Raw genomic sequence first — 19,453 nt, forward strand, 5'->3', positions numbered from 1 at the left:
CGGAAGCATGCGCCGTCTGTGGGGATCGAACCCACGGCCACGGGATTAAAAGTCACGCGCTCTACCACTGAGCTAAGACGGCTTGGTGTTCTGTTGGTTATTTAAACTCACTTATTTAAATTTACAATCGCTCAAACTGAGATAATAGAAAGGTGAATAAGAAACAAACACATGGTTACAACTTGCAACTACAAGTTATACAACCGAAACTGCCGTGAAGCCTTCAACTATGTATCTAGGAGTCAGTCACGTCTCACACGATGATTTATTTACCAAAGAGAACAAGTTTGTTTCTAACCCCGTTCTGGTACCCTTCGTGTCTACAGGGTTCATCAAAAGAAACAAGATCCAAAGCTTAAAAAGCTTTTTTCTCATTCGAGCATTCCTTTTTCGGTCTTTAGTTAAGAGTTCATTTCTGAGTTACAACTCTTTTAATCTCAAAAGTCTACCTACTCTCGTCTCTTGAGATTACATATGAGAAACCAAAAAGGGACAATGAAAAAGAGAAGTTCAGGATCTTTCAGAGCTTGAAGCAAGAAGCAAATCTATCAACGTTTAGATCCCAAAGCAAGAAGTATCTTCTTCCTGGGTCCCTGCAAATGGATGAAAACAGAGAACTTTAATATACGCATGGATGATGGATGTGGTATGAATTGATTGAACAGGAGATAAACGACTATTCTACAGGACTAGTAATCCAAGCTTAAAGAAGCATGGTGAAAACAAATCCTATGGCAGCTTATTATGGACTTTTACCATTGGTATGAGCAGAGCTTTGAGGTCATCATCCGTCATATGCATCAGAGCATCCATATCAACCTGGAAAAGACAGATAACAGTAAGAAGAGAACACGCAGGAATTAATCTAACAGTAAATACATTCACATACTTCTTCCACTTGGAACGAGGTTGAATATTTCTCGAGACCCAATGATTCCAGGAAGCTATCAACCGACGTACCAGCCTGAACAAAACAGATAAACAGCCATTAAGTCATGAATGCTGTACGGCATAAAGAACTGATAAGAGAACTATGGTTTGCAGAAAATGAGGAATCATCTTGCCTGCTGTGGTTTCTTCTTGGCAGCTTTGTTCAGAGCTGCTCTGGTCTCAGATTTGGTTTCACCTGAACCGTTCTTTACGGCTGGTCTAGTAGCCACCCTCGTAGATGTTTTTAGGTCAGCGTTCCTTGGCTGTGGATTCTTTGTCCCAGATAGCTTTTCACGCAGATCCCGCTCGCCCAAACTAGCTCCTCCTAGTCGACTCTGCAAGCCGTGATGTTTCTTCTGGAGCTTCAAGCGGAGATCTCTAGGGTCAACCTTGCGATCTTGGTTAGTCAAATCGCACAGAGTCAACAACCAAAAGAGCGATACTTTATATAAGTTTAAGCAAGGAAGGTAAAGCCACAAAACTATACTTGAAAGACGAGGCTTGGTGTCATCATGGAAAAGATCATGCTCCCACTTGTCGTCCTCCTGCCTTCCTCTGAAAACATTTAGGTTAATACATTAATCATCAGATTGTTTTTCCCAAACTCATGCTAGTGAAAAGGTAAAGGAACACAATGAATGAATGTGCCAGTTATACGATTTAGATTACACAATGAGAAAAAGAGCTAAACATCTCCTTGATGAAACTAACTATCCATGTTACTCGAAGGATCCTTCCTTGGGCAAAAGCAAGTCTACATTACGATAGAGAGAAACAAAAAGACGCAATATCAAGGCAGGGAAGTGCTGAGAGAGAGAGAAAGAAGAACCTCTTCCTCGTGACTTGTCTCCCGCGCGAAGATAAGTCGCCGGAGCCGCCATTGAGACGGTTCTTCACCGTATTCTTGCTTACAGTCTCAGCCACCACTCGATCAGAATACATCTCGAATAGGTCAAAAACCTAAAAGAAAAAAAAAATCACAGTGCGTAAGAAGGAGAAAGAGCAGAACTCCACCTTTGTTAACAGTCTCCAAGTTAAGGACCTCTGCAAACCCTAGTTTCTATCCGATAAATCACAGAGAAAGGTGACTGTTAAGCGGCAGCTCAAAGATAGTATCGTCGTCTGTACTATCAAATATAGCCGGATCGAATGGGTCGGGCCGGGTCGGGTAAGTCAATGATCTGGCCTTTCGTACAAACTTTTGCTGAGAGGCCTGTATTTACGGCCGGTTAAGATTAGTTGATTACCGTACCATCAATTTAACCGGAAAACATTTTGTTATTAATTGTTTCATATTGCAACTAGGCAGTGTTCAATAAATTGCTAGACTGTAATTATGAGCTTTATAAAAATTGCTGAATGAGCTGGTCTAGACTGATCTCGTTTGAACATCTAAACCTACTTTTCAAAATATTCGTTTCATTTAATTTGCCGCTTAGACAGGCAATGATTAGGCGCTGTATAAACCGATTTTTAGAATACTGCCAACTAGGTATAAAAAAAAAAAACCATTTTCTACCATCGCTCTGTATAGCTTAACAGTATTATGTGTTAATCAAACATTTTAGAGCGGGAAGAGATGATGATAGTTCAGTTATTCATCTGTTAACGGTACATAACAATTCAGGAAGACAAAGTTCATTGTTCACAAGTCTTCACTCTTCAGCTGCTTCTTTGGAGAGAAGACCGAAGAAAGGATTAGTAACCGCAGACTGCAACTGAAACGCGGCGTCTCGAAGCCGCGACATGTCTCCCTCGTCGTTCGCCAGAGACAGAAACTCTGATCCTCCCTCTCTCTTGAATCCACAAAGCTCCATGAACTCTAAACCCTCTTTGAACCTCCCAACTCTCTCCTGGAACAACCGGTTCGTGACACGGATTCTCCTGTATTTCTCTTCATCCGGAGTCTTCGCTGCGTTCCTCACAATCATCAGAAGCGTATCAAACGCCCTCCTCATCGTTCTTGGATCTTCTTCCTGTAACAACAAGACTCCACTTTCTCTATATATATGTATATTGTTTTCAAGTTTATCTTCTTAAAACTAAAACGTTATTCTTACTTTGTGGTTTCTTCTTAGGGATCTTAAGCATTCTCTCATCTCCTTTGATTTCGACGGCATTAACATCTTCTGTAGCTATTAGTGTTAGAGAAAAAAATATCACATTATTCATAGATTAAAGGTAACAACTAACAAACATTGGAGGACGAAACTGTGTACCTTGGTGTCAAGTGGAGCAACTAGAGTTGACGTAGAAGTAGATTCAGCTACTGTTGGCAAACCGAGCCTGCTCTTTCTCTCAGCCTTAACACACATTAAGTCCAACAAATGTCAACAGAGATCATCAGTTTTCAATGATAGTGTAACAAAAAAAAAGAAGATGAAAGATGATCACCTTGTCTGCATTTACTTTCATCATGACTTTCTCCCTTGCTTTTTTCTCCTCTTCTTTCTCAGCTTTCCTCAAAGCTATATTCCTGTTTTTACAGTAATTAAACACTGTTTCATTGAATTCGAAGGAAGATAATGTGAGAAACAAACACATACCGTTTCCTTTCGTTTTCTTCAGCGATTCTCCTTGTCTCCATCATCTCTTTTCCAGCTCGTATCCTTTCCTGCAAGAAAGGTATTAACTATTAGTATTCTTCGTGTACACGCTATGTACTGCCACCAATTCCTTTGTACCTTTTCTCTTTCTCTTTCACGTTTAGTTTCTTCTTCTTCTCTTAGTTTACGAGCTCGTTCCCTGAGGAATACATAAACCAAGTCATGTTCCCATGTGGAGGATGAAGCTTAAGAAAATACGCATGTGTGACTAACTTTAGTTCATTTGCTCTAGCCTGAGCAGTTTCTGCTGTATCCTCACGTGGACTTGGAGACTCAATCTCAATGTTAAACTCCACCTGCAAAACACCACCCCTCGATCAAAGATTCTATGGAAAAGCAATGAAGATGGAGACATACCACAGGCATTTTCTCAAACTGTGAATCGTTCTCATGGTCTACGATCCAGTTCACAGCTGCTTCTAGGCTAGAGTTGCCTGGAGATGAAGATATGCAAAACATGGTTGATCCATGACATGAATCTGGGATAAGTTTTGAAGTGGTTTTATACAATACCAGAATGATGCAGACCCCAAGCTGCTCTGGCCATTGAGAATCCCATATCTTCAAGCTCCTTAAGCAACCCACGGTTAACCTCAAGTACATCACTTTCTGCTCAACCAAAACACATCAAGAATCACTTCTATTTATGCACATATGAAAAAATAAATTATATATGATCTGGTTTGACATTGACACAGACAAGCACTAACAAATGTTACCTGTTTCTGCCGGCATATTCTTGTATCTCTGTATTTGGTGTGAGAAGCCGATGCAAGAATAGTACAATGGTGTTTCATATAGGATGTTGCATTATTGATCATAACAATTAGATTCTTTAATTGTTTTCGGTATACAGAAAAACATCTTTCTTTTGTTACTTTCGTTTCCTCAAAGTTTCCAGCTTTTGATTCGATTCAAATCGTGTTACATAAGCAACCGAACTTATTCCTTTATTACATGCATAACTACAAGCTGTTTATTCATATTGAAATATATGTACTGATACATTCCCAACATAGACTCAACAACTCAAAATGTTATAGAAGATGGACCGTAACCGCCTCCCTCATGATGCAGCATTGCGTCGATTTTAGCTCCATCCTTGAGCTCCAGCTAACAAAAACAAGTGAAACAAAAATCATTTTTATGGACGACTTTATTCTATTAGAAAAATCTCTATACATACCTCATCAGGTGTATGAGACTCTCGAATCCTAGTGCCATCCTTCAATATGAAAACAAACGTGGTCCACTTCACTCCTCTCGTCTCACCGTACCGTTTCATAACTTTACGCATCTCGACGTTCCTTCTCATCCTAAAAACTCTAACTTCCTCCTCGTCCTATATCTCCACAGATATAATTATATAGTCATGTTTAAAGAAGATGATGTAAAGATTCAGTTACCACCAACTCTTACCTGGCCTTTGAATCTCAGAGTAACATGAGTTGAGGCCGACTCAGATTTGACCTTTTTCTCTTCTTTCTTCACACTAGTACTTCCACTTTCCCTACCTTGCTTTGTCGACATTACTTTAATCGAATTGATCAGATCACTGAGCTCTCAAGTACTGTTTACAGAGATTGGATTTGATGTGTATTTATAAAGCAAACTACTGAATGAAGATGAAAATACGAAGACAGCTTTTAATTTAAGGGGGGAGGGCTCATCAGTCAAAGATTTTTTTTTTAATCGGGAATTGATCGTATTTTTTATGAATTTTATAACAAACACAAATATACTTGACCATTAACTAGTAACTAGATTTTGACCTGCGCTTTCAAAGCGCAGATTTATTTTTCTTTTTTTTAATTGACAAATATTTAGCGTTATATTTCATATATTTGTGTTTTATTTTATAAAAGACTTAAACTTTTTATCTTTCTTTATCGTGTTTCATTTTAAATGACTATTTATGTTTAAAAAATTAAACTTTATTTTTTTAATGAATTAAGTTGGTATAACTCTGATGAATTAATTTTATTATGTGGTTAATATATTTAATAAAAATAATTATATACTTTTAATAAAGATTTATACTTTTCAATGAAAAAATCAATTTTTTTTATGAATGCTTAAATTATATTAAGAAAAGAAAAAAATTAATTAATAATGGTTGAAAAAAAAAATTATTTGAACTTGGACTCAATGGCCCAAAAGAAAAAAAATGTTAGAATTGGATCTGATTTCTTAATCGGCCCAAATGGCCCAAGAGAGATCTGATGTGGATAGTGGGCTGGATCCGAAAATAATGGCCCAATATAGATGTGTTATTAATATTACTTGATTGCCCTCAATGAAACATGCAATGTTAATAAAGAAAGGGCAGGCTAAAGTAAAAAAGACAATATGATCCTGCTTTAATAGTATAGATGCTCAAATGTGAGTCCATGCAACATCCCATTTTTCCTTTGTTTCAAAAATGTAATGTTTTAAAATTTTGATTACCAATGCATTATTTTTTGTAATTAACTATTTCCCATAACTTTGACAAAAAAAAAATATTTTCTAACTTTAACCAAAAAAATTTTCCTATAACTTTGACCAAAAAACTATTTTCCATAACGTTGAGCAAAAAAACTATTTCTCATAATTTTTAACCAACAGAATTTCAATAAAATACAATTATGTTTTTTTTTTAAGTTTACAGTTTACTATTTTCAGTAAGCACAATTATGTTTTTTAAGTTTATAATTTACCACTAAATAATGCATTGAATAAAAAAAATTGAAACAATTTTTTTGGAACAATTTGTTTTCTTTTAAAATGAGGATTTTTGCAAAATGGAGGGGGAGTATACGTTGGTTCTAATACCCATTGCTAGGAACCCAAATCAACACCTTAAAAGCCATTGACTAACTATAACTTGCACGTCATGAACAATTAATCCTAATCTTGCAGGGTACAGTATCTCTAGTTGATGTCATTCTATGCGACTCTTTCAAGTACAAACCTAGTTCTACTTGTCTATGGGAAAATAATGCCATGTTTCAGCAATTCCTACAACTAATGCAATTGGGGAGATATATGTAGAAGACAATTCTCGTGTCTCTACCTTGAATTTTGATAACAAAGGCGAGTTGCTGGACTCTTCTTGGAAATTTAATCTCGTATGATAATTTGGAAAGCTGATCAGAGCAGATGGAGCGTCAAATCCTTGGTTAGCATCCGAAGAATATTCACCAATATGAAGGAACTCTTGTTGACCAATTTTAATAACATGGCAATGCATCTGAGATTAACTAAGAAGGTAGGAAAGTAAACATGGAGAACGAAGAATAAGATTATCACCTTGTCAAATTCTAATGATATTGTGACAGATTTCAAACCGGATGGTAGTTCCAGCATCATCTCTATCACACTAAGTGATATTCTTTATGACATAAAATTCTGTCTTCTCTTTCTGGTTCACTAATACTTGAAAAGACCTGAAAGTGCATTAATTAAGTTCTTCCAACAAGTATCAACCTGAGACAGAGAGGACCATCAAACTCAGACCAAAGCTCAACCCCAACTGGTTTTGCTTTCATACTTGACAATGGGTCAAACCCTGAGTAAAAGATAGTTCCATCTCTTTGACCTGAAACTCCTGAACCTGTTCCAGAATTCAAGGTAAGAAAAACAAAAACAAAACATGTCCACTAAAAACAAGAAGCATGTTACTTCCACTGAGAAAATGAAACTTTCTCCCGACAGTCCTACTTTCCAACCTCAGTTAGATTAATAGTTTATAATGTTTTTTCTTACCAGCTGATAAATAGATTTGGGGAAGAGATGGTAATGGTGGCCGTAAGAGACTGACAGCAGAGGAGCTCGACTCTCGCAATGGAAGTGCGCTAACACTTTTCGATTAGGCAAAGGATTCAACAACAATTCTGTAACATCCGAGTTGTGATAAATAGAAAGATTTAAGAGAATTGATTTGGCTACCTATGTCAACCAAGTTTACTTATCTTTTCTGTCATATCCGTTTAAAACTCCAGAGTTAATCATGTTTGAGTTGGAGTAGTGGAAGGATAGGTGGCCTATCGGAAAGTGATTCGTGATACCGTGCGAGTGAGGCCAAAACACGGGAAAAGGTCATGTGGTGATTGCATGGTCAGTAAACATGACTTTCGGGCCTTGAAAAAATTAACGCACCGCCAGTCAGACGGGACGTGGCCTACGGACCGAGAGAACGAGCATAAGTGGCCCATTAGCCGTGGGTGGTTGGATCTTTATAAATTATTGATATAATGACTCTAGTACCGATCAGTTAGCTCCGACGCAGATTTGATCCCGTGAGGCCTAAAAGCTGCATGGGTATAGCCATATAAAAATCCGATGCTTTTATATTTCTAAATGAGAAATCGGCCAAAAAAACACTGAACTTTGCGGGAATTGCCAAAAGAAACCTGTACTCGAACCTGACCAATAAAACCCCGATTTTTGTTGACTTTTTTAGTTAATTCACAAACTTACGGTTGACTAACCAAATTAACACACCGTTAACCGACAGTTAAGACAGTGTTAACTCACCGTTAATTACTGCCGTTTAGTGAAACTACGTCGTTTCATTCAGTTGTTTTATTAAACACAAAATCTCAAGACGACGTCGTTTTGCTTAATTAAAATTGTTGTTGCTTGGACTCGAACCCATGCACTCGTGGTCGTAAGGGGGTATTGCCACTGAGCTAGTGGACCTTTCGGAAGGTTATCACACATGTTTATTTTTATTGATCAAAAGATGTGTTTGATTGCAATCAAACAAAATGAAACCCGTGTTTGAACGTAACCCTAATTTCTCAAATCGATTTGGGGATTTCTCTTGTAGAGATGGTAAAGACGAAGTTCACAAGGAATGGAAAGGAGAGATGAGACGAATCCTCACAACCCGAACTCATCATGCGATACTCGAAGAAGGAGAGATGAGAATCGAGATTTTTAAGGACGAGATCGAAGAGAATCGCGAACTGGATTTATGATTTCGCCCATTTAGGGTTTATACCAATCGGAGGAGAAAACCGTCGTTTCTTTTTGATTCATTTAACTCGGATTCAAAGAGAATAAAAGAAACTGTGTTCGTATATCCATTGCAAAGTCCACTAGCTCAGTGGCAAAAACCCCTACCATTAAACCCGAGTGATTGACCCGCTATTGATTCTTACGTTTTTATAAATTTATATATATTTTGCATGATTAGTGCTATATGTTTTAGATGTGTCGCCAACTCGCCATATAATTAATTGTATTCGGATCTGAATCGGGTAATATAGTTATTTTTGGTACAAATATTCCAAACCCATTTCAGATACATTTGTTATTTAGATATTTTTAGGTTCATATATATCAGAACCGAACCACCTAAAACCCTAGAGGGCCCAAATCGAAATCCACATATAATTTTATAATATCCAAGTGATGCCTAATTTCAAAACCCAAAAAAAATCCGATATCCAAAAGAAATAACCGGTACCTAAATGGGTAGCCGAATGTCCATGCCTACTGATTTTGTTTAAAAAAAAACTTCTTTCCATGTGTTTAGCTAAATTAAGTGAAATAGAGAGAGTGTTTTATTTAGTAAAATAGTTATATGGTGTGGAAAATAAAGTGGCAATATATGTAATACATTTTTATTATTTTGATTTAAGTTATTAATTTGTTCATATAAACTATATCTTTGAATTATGTGTTTGGCTATGTAGCTTTTCACCTATTGAAAGTAAGATAAACAATAGTAAAACAGAATAAACCGAACTTTTAACTATATGCAAAATCTGGTTATTTTACATTTTGATTTTTATAATTAGTATAAATTTAATGTTGATTATCTAATAAATAACAATCTGCAATATTATTATTATTGTAATATAATTAATGATGTTATGTATCATTAAGATAATATTATTAATGAAGCTGTTAAATTGAGTTAAAAATGGAATGATAATTAATATAATAACTTATTGAAAAAAAAGGTTAGTTCTATTTGTATTTCAGTTTTAATAATATAAATGTTTTTAGTGTTACAAATGGGTAAGCCAAGTGTAAAGGGGGAAGTGTACTCAGGTGTGCTTTTCTAATGTGTAAAAATGAGCAATGTCTCTAGCAAAACAATTGATACGTGTTTACTTGATTTTCACAACGTAAAATATTCCATGTTTTGAAAATCCGGATTAAAAATCTAGCTTGTATAGACCAAAACCAAAAGATTAAAATATCATTATTGAGAGTTAAAATTCCTTTAGAAAATAAGATATTTTAGGTAAATTAATTTTCCATTAAAAAAGAGAAAAAACAGAAATGATCATGTTTTAATAGTATACTAGATTTTGATCCGCGCTTTCAAAGCGCGAGTTTATTTTCTTTTTTTTAATTGACAAATATTTAGCGTTATATTTCATATATTTGTGTTTTATTTTATAAAAGACTTAAACTTTTTATCTTTCTTTATCGTGTTTCATTTTAAATGACTATTTATGTTTAAAAAATTAAACTTTATTTTTTTAATGAATTAAGTTGGTATAACTCTGATGAATTAATTTTATTATGTGGTTAATATATTTAATAAAAATAATTATATACTTTTAATAAAGATTTATACTTTTCAATAAAAAAATCAATTTTTTTTATGAATGCTTAAATTATATTAAGAAAAGAAAAAAATTAATTAATAATGGTTGAAAAAAAAAATTATTTGAACTTGGACTCAATGGCCCAAAAGAAAAAAAATGTTAGAATTGGATCTGATTTCTTAATCGGCCCAAATGGCCCAAAAGAGATCTGATGTGGATAGTGGGCTGGATCCGAAAATAATGGCCCAATATAGATGTGTTATTAATATTACTTGATTGCCCTCAATGAAACATGCAATGTTAATAAAGAAAGGGCAGGCTAAAGTAAAAAAGACAATATGATCCTGCTTTAATAGTATAGATGCTCAAATGTGAGTCCATGCAACATCCCATTTTTCCTTTGTTTCAAAAATGTAATGTTTTAAAATTTTGATTACCAATGCATTATTTTTTGTAATTAACTATTTCCCATAACTTTGACAAAAAAAAAATATTTTCTAACTTTAACCAAAAAAATTTTCCTATAACTTTGACCAAAAAACTATTTTCCATAACGTTGAGCAAAAAAACTATTTCTCATAATTTTTAACCAACAGAATTTCAATAAAATACAATTATGTTTTTTTTTTAAGTTTACAGTTTACTATTTTCAGTAAGCACAATTATGTTTTTTAAGTTTATAATTTACCACTAAATAATGCATTGAATAAAAAAAATTGAAACAATTTTTTTGGAACAATTTGTTTTCTTTTAAAATGAGGATTTTTGCAAAATGGAGGGGGAGTATACGTTGGTTCTAATACCCATTGCTAGGAACCCAAATCAACACCTTAAAAGCCATTGACTAACTATAACTTGCACGTCATGAACAATTAATCCTAATCTTGCAGGGTACAGTATCTCTAGTTGATGTCATTCTATGCGACTCTTTCAAGTACAAACCTAGTTCTACTTGTCTATGGGAAAATAATGCCATGTTTCAGCAATTCCTACAACTAATGCAATTGGGGAGATATATGTAGAAGACAATTCTCGTGTCTCTACCTTGAATTTTGATAACAAAGGCGAGTTGCTGGACTCTTCTTGGAAATTTAATCTCGTATGATAATTTGGAAAGCTGATCAGAGCAGATGGAGCGTCAAATCCTTGGTTAGCATCCGAAGAATATTCACCAATATGAAGGAACTCTTGTTGACCAATTTTAATAACATGGCAATGCATCTGAGATTAACTAAGAAGGTAGGAAAGTAAACATGGAGAACGAAGAATAAGATTATCACCTTGTCAAATTCTAATGATATTGTGACAGATTTCAAACCGGATGGTAGTTCCAGCATCATCTCTATCACACTAAGTGATATTCTTTATGACATAAAATTCTGTCTTCTCTTTCTGGTTCACTAATACTTGAAAAGACCTGAAAGTGCATTAATTAAGTTCTTCCAACAAGTATCAACCTGAGACAGAGAGGACCATCAAACTCAGACCAAAGCTCAACCCCAACTGGTTTTGCTTTCATACTTGACAATGGGTCAAACCCTGAGTAAAAGATAGTTCCATCTCTTTGACCTGAAACTCCTGAACCTGTTCCAGAATTCAAGGTAAGAAAAACAAAAACAAAACATGTCCACTAAAAACAAGAAGCATGTTACTTCCACTGAGAAAATGAAACTTTCTCCCGACAGTCCTACTTTCCAACCTCAGTTAGATTAATAGTTTATAATGTTTTTTCTTACCAGCTGATAAATAGATTTGGGGAAGAGATGGTAATGGTGGCCGTAAGAGACTGACAGCAGAGGAGCTCGACTCTCGCAATGGAAGTGCGCTAACACTTTTCGATTAGGCAAAGGATTCAACAACAATTCTGTAACATCCGAGTTGTGATAAATAGAAAGATTTAAGAGAATTGATTTGGCTACCTATGTCAACCAAGTTTACTTATCTTTTCTGTCATATCCGTTTAAAACTCCAGAGTTAATCATGTTTGAGTTGGAGTAGTGGAAGGATAGGTGGCCTATCGGAAAGTGATTCGTGATACCGTGCGAGTGAGGCCAAAACACGGGAAAAGGTCATGTGGTGATTGCATGGTCAGTAAACATGACTTTCGGGCCTTGAAAAAATTAACGCACCGCCAGTCAGACGGGACGTGGCCTACGGACCGAGAGAACGAGCATAAGTGGCCCATTAGCCGTGGGTGGTTGGATCTTTATAAATTATTGATATAATGACTCTAGTACCGATCAGTTAGCTCCGACGCAGATTTGATCCCGTGAGGCCTAAAAGCTGCATGGGTATAGCCATATAAAAATCCGATGCTTTTATATTTCTAAATGAGAAATCGGCCAAAAAAACACTGAACTTTGCGGGAATTGCCAAAAGAAACCTGTACTCGAACCTGACCAATAAAACCCCGATTTTTGTTGACTTTTTTAGTTAATTCACAAACTTACGGTTGACTAACCAAATTAACACACCGTTAACCGACAGTTAAGACAGTGTTAACTCACCGTTAATTACTGCCGTTTAGTGAAACTACGTCGTTTCATTCAGTTGTTTTATTAAACACAAAATCTCAAGACGACGTCGTTTTGCTTAATTAAAATTGTTGTTGCTTGGACTCGAACCCATGCACTCGTGGTCGTAAGGGGGTATTGCCACTGAGCTAGTGGACCTTTCGGAAGGTTATCACACATGTTTATTTTTATTGATCAAAAGATGTGTTTGATTGCAATCAAACAAAATGAAACCCGTGTTTGAACGTAACCCTAATTTCTCAAATCGATTTGGGGATTTCTCTTGTAGAGATGGTAAAGACGAAGTTCACAAGGAATGGAAAGGAGAGATGAGACGAATCCTCACAACCCGAACTCATCATGCGATACTCGAAGAAGGAGAGATGAGAATCGAGATTTTTAAGGACGAGATCGAAGAGAATCGCGAACTGGATTTATGATTTCGCCCATTTAGGGTTTATACCAATCGGAGGAGAAAACCGTCGTTTCTTTTTGATTCATTTAACTCGGATTCAAAGAGAATAAAAGAAACTGTGTTCGTATATCCATTGCAAAGTCCACTAGCTCAGTGGCAAAAACCCCTACCATTAAACCCGAGTACACGAGTTCGAGCCGTAGGAAACACATATTTTTAATAACACAACTATATAAACAACGTCGTTTGTCTTTAATCAGACAAAGTGATGAAACGACGTCGTATACTTTAACACCCAAAATTAACGTCCGCTTAATTAACAGTTAACTCGGTTAACGGTGTGTTTATCTAGTCAGTCAATCGTAAGTTTCTTAATAAACCCGAAAAGTCAACAAAAGTTCAGGATTTTATTGGCTAGCCCATATGTCCAGGTTTCTTTTGGCAATTCCCGCAAAGTTCAGTGTTTTTTTGGCCGATTTCCCATTTCTAAATACTGGTTCTGTGACCGAACAAAGTTTATGTTTGGATATTTTGTCGAACAACTTATGTGGGTCTGTAAAAACGAGAACTTTACTGTAAATCGTATGAGGTAAGTGTTCATTCTCGTGATCACCTGCCTTCAGCGATGCCGACGGCTAAAAGCATCTCTAACCCTACTCTATTTTCTATTTCAAACATCATTTTGGAGTAAATATGCTCCAATTCCATTTTATTTTCAACTTCAAAGGAGTAATAGCTAGGATTACTCCATCCATTTACGGAGTAATCATATCTATTACGAACTTTTTTTATTTATAGAGTAACTCTTTAGTTTTGAACTTTTTTATTTAGTACTTAAATAATATTTAAAAGTAATACAAAATAATTATAATATCTCATAAGAGATTATTTAATAATTTTAGCATAAACTAATAAAAATACCAAACTAAACATAAGAATATAAAATAAATATAACATAAAATAAGTGATAAAATAAGTGATTTAACATAAAATAATTGAGTTAATATAACATAAAATAAGTGATTTAATAATTATTTATGGAATTGTCACGATCGGTGAAGTATTGTCCAAACGATGAAAATGTTCAATTTCTTGCTGAATTTAAGAAAATCGTGGATAAAAAAACTCGTTATTCATTCTGAGATGCAGTAGTTGAACATTTGTGATAAAAATATATATTCTAATACTCATTATTGAACCAAAATATTTTATCTTATATATATTTTATGATTTATTGTACTTTTAATAAGAAATATTATTTAAATAAATTATATTTTGTGGATGTTTTATAAAGATAAGATATTTGGGTTAATTGGCAAGTTTTTGTAAGTAGAAGGTGTTAGTAACAATTATTAATTAAATAAAGATATAATTTTTTTAAACTATTTATTTTTGGAGTAAAAAATGAATTAATACATTAGAGTAAAACTCTATTCCATTTTGGTGTTGCACCATTTTAAAGTAAAATATAGATTAATACATCGGAGATGCTCTAAAGAATTATATTCTTTTCTTTATTGTTGTAGTACACCGAACATTATAAGTTTTAAAATGATTTTTTTCTCTTTTAAACATTATGATTTTCTACCATTTTTTTGTTTATTTTATTTTATTTTCTGCTAAAACGATGATTTTTATTTTTTTTAGTTTTAATGTTCTTTTTGTTAACGTATTAATTAAATACACAAATGAATCAATTGAAAATTTTGACACTTTTCAAACACAAAATCCATTGAAACATGGAAAATTTTGAAATAAACTTAGTATGGCAATCTAAATCTGAAGAGGATTAACTTTTGACAAAAGAAACTTTGAATTAAAAGTAAAATGTGACAGTACACAATTGAGTAATGAGAAATGCCAATTTATACATCTACCACTTAAAATATACTAAATATATAATATAATATACAACATATTAGTATAAAATAGTAAAATCAAATTATTTTATAATATAACTATATTAATTATTATAATTTATAATTAATAAATCTTATATAATTTATTATTATAATATTATAATTTTGGACGGTTTAAAAGATCATTGTAACGGTTTTAGAAGATTTAACGACTAAACAACAATTTACACAGTTTCACCATTGACTAATAACTTAAAAATATAAATTTGTAATAAAAAAAATCTAAATATCTTCATTTTTTTCTTCATTTCATGTATCAAAAGTTTGGCAGTTTAATTAAAAGCTCCGGTTGAGAGAGAGAGTTAAAAACCCAATAAAGGAGTAAGAAGAAGAGTGATAAAAAAATCTAAAAAGCGAATATTGAAATATCCAAAAGATAAAAGAAAGAGAAGGAAAGTGATTTATTGTCATAAATAAATGGCGAACAATTAAGGAGAAAATCGCGAGAAAAGAGGATGGAAACTAGAGAGCGTGCTTCGCACTGGTCTTCTCTTTTCTCCTTTTTTTTTCTTTGCTACACACACCCAAAGAAAAAAAACCATCATCTCTCCTCTCTCTCCTCTCTCTCTCTATCTCTCACTCCTCATATAAATATTGACCAGTGTCCTGGCTCTAGAGAGAGAGAGAAACTCGCCGCTTTTACTTTTTGTTGGTCTCTGAAGGTAGCAGTAAGCACTAAGCACATATCTCGAGCGCACAAAGGTCAGTCAAAACTGCTCTATTCAAGCTATATACGCTCTCCGTCTTTCCATTACCAGGCGCGTGCATGTTACAGTGTTGTTGATCTTTTACTCTTTCATTTTCCAGGCAACGGCTAGTTACTCGGTGTGGGAAGATCGATGGATTACGGAGAAGATCGGTAGATTCTCTTTACTTTTTCCTGCTTTATTCGTTTCTCCTGTGCTCTGGTGATTTGATTTGAGTTGTTTGCTTTGTGATGATTGATTTGATTAGTTTCATTTCGCCTTCTTCGATTCCTGTGATCTTCGATAAGTGTAAAATATAGAGTCGCATTGGTGTGATTCGCGTGCTCTCGACTCTGGGTTTTAATGAAATCGCTTAGATTTGGTCGTGGTTCCTCGGTCAATACTGGGTTTTCTGATTAGTTTATTTGAGGATGAAATAAATGTGATTTAAGATTCGGTTGGGTTTCTTAATGAAATGATTGATTGGTCATTTAATGTTTTTCATCAAATCCTCCTTTTTTTACTCTTGTGATTTGGTTTTTCAATCGTTAAACTGCACACATTGTGATGTTGTGGGATATGATGTTAGCAATGTGCTTGCTACTCTATTTGTATAGTTTGAGTTGTTTGGTTAGTACCCGTAGATTTGTTTGATCATCGGAAACTTACAAGATATGCTTAAGGCTCTCCAGTCTTCACGAAGCTTCCAAGTTGAGTAGATGGTTAACGTGTTAGTGTACCATTGGTTTGATCATTGTGATTGTCTAATTTTTTTGCAGTAGCGCCTCATGGAATTGGCAAGTTCAGAACTATGATCACCAGCCACTGTCTGATTTCTGTAAGTTCTTATATTATTTAACTCTGATTACACTTTGTGACAAGCATGGCTAAATTTTTCACCAAACTCCAGCTGATATAACTATGACGGAAGTCACATTGAACCAAGAAGATCACTCATACATGTTTGACGATCACTCCACCCCTGTCAAGGCCTGTGGCGAGTTGGGTTATCATGTCACAACAGGTTTGTGCCTTTTGTTTCCATCTTATCATTTTGATTTCTAATCTAATGAGTTGTGGGATTCAGATGAAACGACCAAGAAGCTGGAAGTGCAAAGTGAGACACGCTCTGCTGTTAAGAGGCGTCGGATGTTACTATTCGATGATCAGCCTATGGAAACGTCCCTTTTCAGCAGTGAGAGCTTCTCTTCAATCTTAAAATCAGGCGTGAGTACACACAACCATTATCTCGTCGTTAGCTAATACACTCAGACGCATCACCATAATATTCTTGATTACTAAACCCTGTGGGCATTTATTAGGATGCAGACCTCTATGGTACTGTTTGCTAGCATCAGTTATTAATATTTATTCTGGCTGATCACCAATATCAGAGATCAGTTAGAAACTATAGATCACTGAGCCAATTTTAATATGTTATTGCTGTAACATTTGCAAAGAATGAATCCGTTTTGTTTTGTGGACGTCTAACAAATTCAAGCTTCGTGGTAGCTGACAGCCTAATTTAATTGTTAGGTTCCTACCATGGCAAGTTCTGTTATCTAAGCAACGTCTGATAGCTTAGGAGGTTGCTTTAGATTCTAAATACTATCTCTGATGCTCTTATTGATGCATCTTCTTTGAATGTTCAGGCGAGAGAGGAAACATTTGATGAGCTTTTGCCTGAAGGATCTCAACTTATAGAAGGGTTTTCAGGTTGAGCTCTCGTAAATTATAACAGCTCAGTCTGGCCAATGCGTTTTCCATTAAAACAAAACATTGTCTCCTTTTCCAGCGGACGCTTCTGCCTCAAGCTTGGACCTGGAGGGCCTTGATCTGTATGCTGAAGAGTGGTACGCTGATTGCTTAAATGATGCTGAGACTCCAATCCTACCTGATGACTTGTATGTTTCGATTATTCATTTTTTGCTTATTTTTCGGTTTAATATCTTATTTGCTTGATTAACTGATTACTATTTGTTGTTTTCTTTCAGAAGCTTTGGTTCTCCTGATGTCCAAGTAGATATTTCAGGTGAGATTTCTTTGTATTGACTTTTCTTTTGGTTTCTCTAGTTGTGGCTTTTCTTGATACAATCCCTGTGTACGGTGCAGAGTATCTAAGCGAGCCACCAGAACCAGAAGCCAGGGAAGTTAGACGACCTATGACTCGATCTTCTCCAAATGTTATCTTTAAAGGTAAAACAAACTATTGAGTCACAAATGGATTCTCATAGTCCACATACTGATGTTCGCTACAAAATGAGAAACCAAAGACATCATTATAATGTTTAAGTGGTGGGGAAATAGCAGGTAGGAAATCATTTGCAAGGCCGGTTCCAAGGCTATCATCATCGATCATCTATCCATTTGCATTCATCAAACCATGTGGGGTTCACGGCGACATGACTCTCAAGGACATCAACCAGAAAATCAGAACACCAGCAGCGAAACCAAAGGAAGACAAACTAGAGCCACCAGTGTTCCAAACTTCAGCGTTCTCTGGGAAACCCGTTGTTGGGAAGACTAAGATCCGCACAGAAGGAGGAAAAGGAAGCATCACGATTATGAGGACAAGAGGCTAAGCTATAAGTTAAGTAGAAAGTATTTAAGGTTTTTCATTCGCTGCTGAAACTCTATAAACCTTTTTGCCTTATTCTCAGAGACCTTAAATCTTTTATTTACCGGATATAGTTCCAGTGAAGGGGCTTTAGGTAAGTACAGCGGCTATACTCTTGTCATGAATCATGTTCTTGTTTCGTTATGGTATCTGTGGTAAGAAAGTGAAATCAAGGAGCTGTAAGCCAATGTGGTAGGATGTTTTTTGTTTGTATAAAGTTCTTAATATAGCTGAAAACTGAAATGCCAAAGCTCTTGAGTTTATGTCTCTCAAGTATCCAAGTGGATAGCTATAACAAATCATGTTTCCTTTAAAATTTTGTGCGATAGCACGATACATTTGTTGGTTTTGGAGCTTTCGGTTTGAAGTCTTCTTAATCCTAAGTTTAGGAGTAACGAAACCAAGTCCTTACTAAGCTCTGCATTTACCTAACAACGAACCCAAGTTTTATGCGCCTATAACATAATTAGATTTTACTAATAATTTTCTTTTTGTATTGTTATCTGAAATTTAACACATGTATATACTATTACATTATTATTTTTAGTTAGAAAAAGGAAACTCGTAGTAGTAAACGATCCACTTTGGTCATTTATTCTCTGTCATGTGAGACCCCCTTTTGACACAAGTCACGTGAAAACATATCGATGTTCTGAAATCAATCAAACCATCAATAAATATCCACACGTCGTATCTTTTTCAAATACGAATTGGTTTGATATCATGTCGATCTCATGGAACAGAGGTTGTCTGTAGGGATGTTAACATGGGCTCAACCTAACAGGGTTACCCCTAACCCTGCAAACCCATTTGTAACCTTAACTCTCATTATTTGAACAGGGTTTAAATAAGATTGGCCCTAATAGGACCAGAGTTTAAATTCTAACCCTTTTATTTTGATTCACACAACTATTATACAATATTTAATAATGTTTTTCATCAAAAAAACTTAAAGTCGAGTTTTCTCGCCAAAAACTGAACAACGAAATTTTCCGTCGAAACCGCAAAATCGAGTTTTCAACTAAAACAACAAAATCGAGTTTTCCTTCCAAAAATGCAAAATCGAGTTTTTCCTCAAAACTTCGAAATCGAGTTTTCCCGCCAAAAAATCAAAATCGAGTTTTTCGCCAAAACCTCAAAATCAAATTTTCCCGTGAAAACGTAAAATTAAGTTTTTCTGGAAAACCCGTAAAACTCAATTTCACGGTTTTGGCGG

At 35.0% G+C, this 19,453-nt stretch overlaps 4 protein-coding genes and 1 non-coding gene across 6 annotated transcripts; 1 reads left to right on the forward strand and 4 right to left on the reverse strand.

Annotated features, from left to right (window-relative positions):
- Positions 1–10: 10 nt before the first annotated feature.
- On the reverse strand, positions 11–82 carry TRNAK-UUU. The gene has a single exon. It is a non-coding gene; the product is annotated as a tRNA-Lys (tRNA).
- A 260-nt stretch (positions 83–342) lies between these two features.
- On the reverse strand, positions 343–2,028 carry LOC106304055 (ankyrin repeat and SAM domain-containing protein 6). The gene is made up of 7 exons (XM_013740436.1): positions 1,973–2,028; positions 1,760–1,890; positions 1,418–1,485; positions 1,065–1,327; positions 890–964; positions 757–819; positions 343–593 (listed from the first exon to the last, which is right to left on the reverse strand). The coding sequence occupies exons 2-7, from the start codon at positions 1,870–1,872 to the stop codon at positions 549–551; spliced, it is 627 nt and encodes a 208-aa protein (XP_013595890.1). The 5' UTR covers positions 1,873–1,890; positions 1,973–2,028; the 3' UTR covers positions 343–548.
- A 363-nt stretch (positions 2,029–2,391) lies between these two features.
- Positions 2,392–4,329, reverse strand: LOC106304341 (UBX domain-containing protein 1). Its single transcript, XM_013740748.1, has 10 exons — positions 4,256–4,329; positions 4,050–4,145; positions 3,894–3,970; positions 3,750–3,832; positions 3,615–3,675; positions 3,477–3,544; positions 3,325–3,406; positions 3,150–3,233; positions 2,991–3,059; positions 2,392–2,906 (listed from the first exon to the last, which is right to left on the reverse strand). Exons 1-10 carry the CDS (start codon positions 4,269–4,271, stop codon positions 2,586–2,588), a joined length of 957 nt encoding a protein of 318 aa, XP_013596202.1. The 5' UTR covers positions 4,272–4,329; the 3' UTR covers positions 2,392–2,585.
- A 178-nt stretch (positions 4,330–4,507) lies between these two features.
- Positions 4,508–5,196, reverse strand: LOC106305287 (putative small ubiquitin-related modifier 6). The gene is made up of 3 exons (XM_013741669.1): positions 4,956–5,196; positions 4,723–4,878; positions 4,508–4,649 (listed from the first exon to the last, which is right to left on the reverse strand). The coding sequence occupies exons 1-3, from the start codon at positions 5,064–5,066 to the stop codon at positions 4,566–4,568; spliced, it is 351 nt and encodes a 116-aa protein (XP_013597123.1). The 5' UTR covers positions 5,067–5,196; the 3' UTR covers positions 4,508–4,565.
- A 10,210-nt stretch (positions 5,197–15,406) lies between these two features.
- Positions 15,407–18,490, forward strand: LOC106302082 (protein XRI1). Of its 2 annotated transcripts, none has more exons than XM_013738597.1 (10): positions 15,407–15,636; positions 15,742–15,793; positions 16,400–16,458; positions 16,531–16,644; positions 16,708–16,847; positions 17,273–17,336; positions 17,416–17,524; positions 17,615–17,652; positions 17,733–17,816; positions 17,928–18,490. In XM_013738597.1, the coding sequence occupies exons 2-10, from the start codon at positions 15,774–15,776 to the stop codon at positions 18,200–18,202; spliced, it is 903 nt and encodes a 300-aa protein (XP_013594051.1). In that variant the 5' UTR covers positions 15,407–15,636; positions 15,742–15,773; the 3' UTR covers positions 18,203–18,490. The 2 variants fall into 2 exon arrangements, with proteins under 2 accessions (XP_013594051.1, XP_013594052.1); XM_013738598.1 differs by having other exon boundaries at positions 17,931–18,406.
- Positions 18,491–19,453: the final 963 nt, after the last annotated feature.

This window comes from Brassica oleracea, chromosome C7, assembly GCF_000695525.1.
Source record: "Brassica oleracea var. oleracea cultivar TO1000 chromosome C7, BOL, whole genome shotgun sequence".
NCBI lineage: Eukaryota > Viridiplantae > Streptophyta > Magnoliopsida > Brassicales > Brassicaceae > Brassica > Brassica oleracea.

What these genes read in the sequence shown, in the direction of transcription:
- LOC106304055 (XM_013740436.1), bottom strand. Translation starts at nt 1,872, where the DNA reads ATGTATTCTGATCGAGTGGTGGCTGAGACTGTAAGCAAGAATACGGTG. An exon ending in CCTCGTTCCAAGTGGAAGAA is followed by an intron (nt 820 to 889) that starts GTATGTGAATGT and finishes TGTCTTTTCCAG; the next exon opens with GTTGATATGGATGCTCTGAT. An exon ending in AAGCTCTGCTCATACCAATG is followed by an intron (nt 594 to 756) that starts GTAAAAGTCCAT and finishes ATCCATTTGCAG; the next exon opens with GGACCCAGGAAGAAGATACT.
- LOC106304341 (XM_013740748.1), bottom strand. An exon ending in TTGGGGTCTGCATCATTCTG is followed by an intron (nt 3,971 to 4,049) that starts GTATTGTATAAA and finishes CTTCATCTCCAG; the next exon opens with GCAACTCTAGCCTAGAAGCA. An exon ending in GAAGAAAACGAAAGGAAACG is followed by an intron (nt 3,407 to 3,476) that starts GTATGTGTTTGT and finishes CTGTAAAAACAG; the next exon opens with GAATATAGCTTTGAGGAAAG.
- LOC106302082 (XM_013738597.1), top strand. Translation starts at nt 15,774, where the DNA reads ATGGATTACGGAGAAGATCG. An exon ending in ACTTATAGAAGGGTTTTCAG is followed by an intron (nt 17,337 to 17,415) that starts GTTGAGCTCTCG and finishes CTCCTTTTCCAG; the next exon opens with CGGACGCTTCTGCCTCAAGC. An exon ending in TGTCCAAGTAGATATTTCAG is followed by an intron (nt 17,653 to 17,732) that starts GTGAGATTTCTT and finishes TGTACGGTGCAG; the next exon opens with AGTATCTAAGCGAGCCACCA.
- LOC106305287 (XM_013741669.1), bottom strand. Translation starts at nt 5,066, where the DNA reads ATGTCGACAAAGCAAGGTAGGGAAAGTGGAAGTACTAGTGTGAAGAAA. An exon ending in CTCTGAGATTCAAAGGCCAG is followed by an intron (nt 4,879 to 4,955) that starts GTAAGAGTTGGT and finishes GTGGAGATATAG; the next exon opens with GACGAGGAGGAAGTTAGAGT. An exon ending in AGTCTCATACACCTGATGAG is followed by an intron (nt 4,650 to 4,722) that starts GTATGTATAGAG and finishes TGTTTTTGTTAG; the next exon opens with CTGGAGCTCAAGGATGGAGC.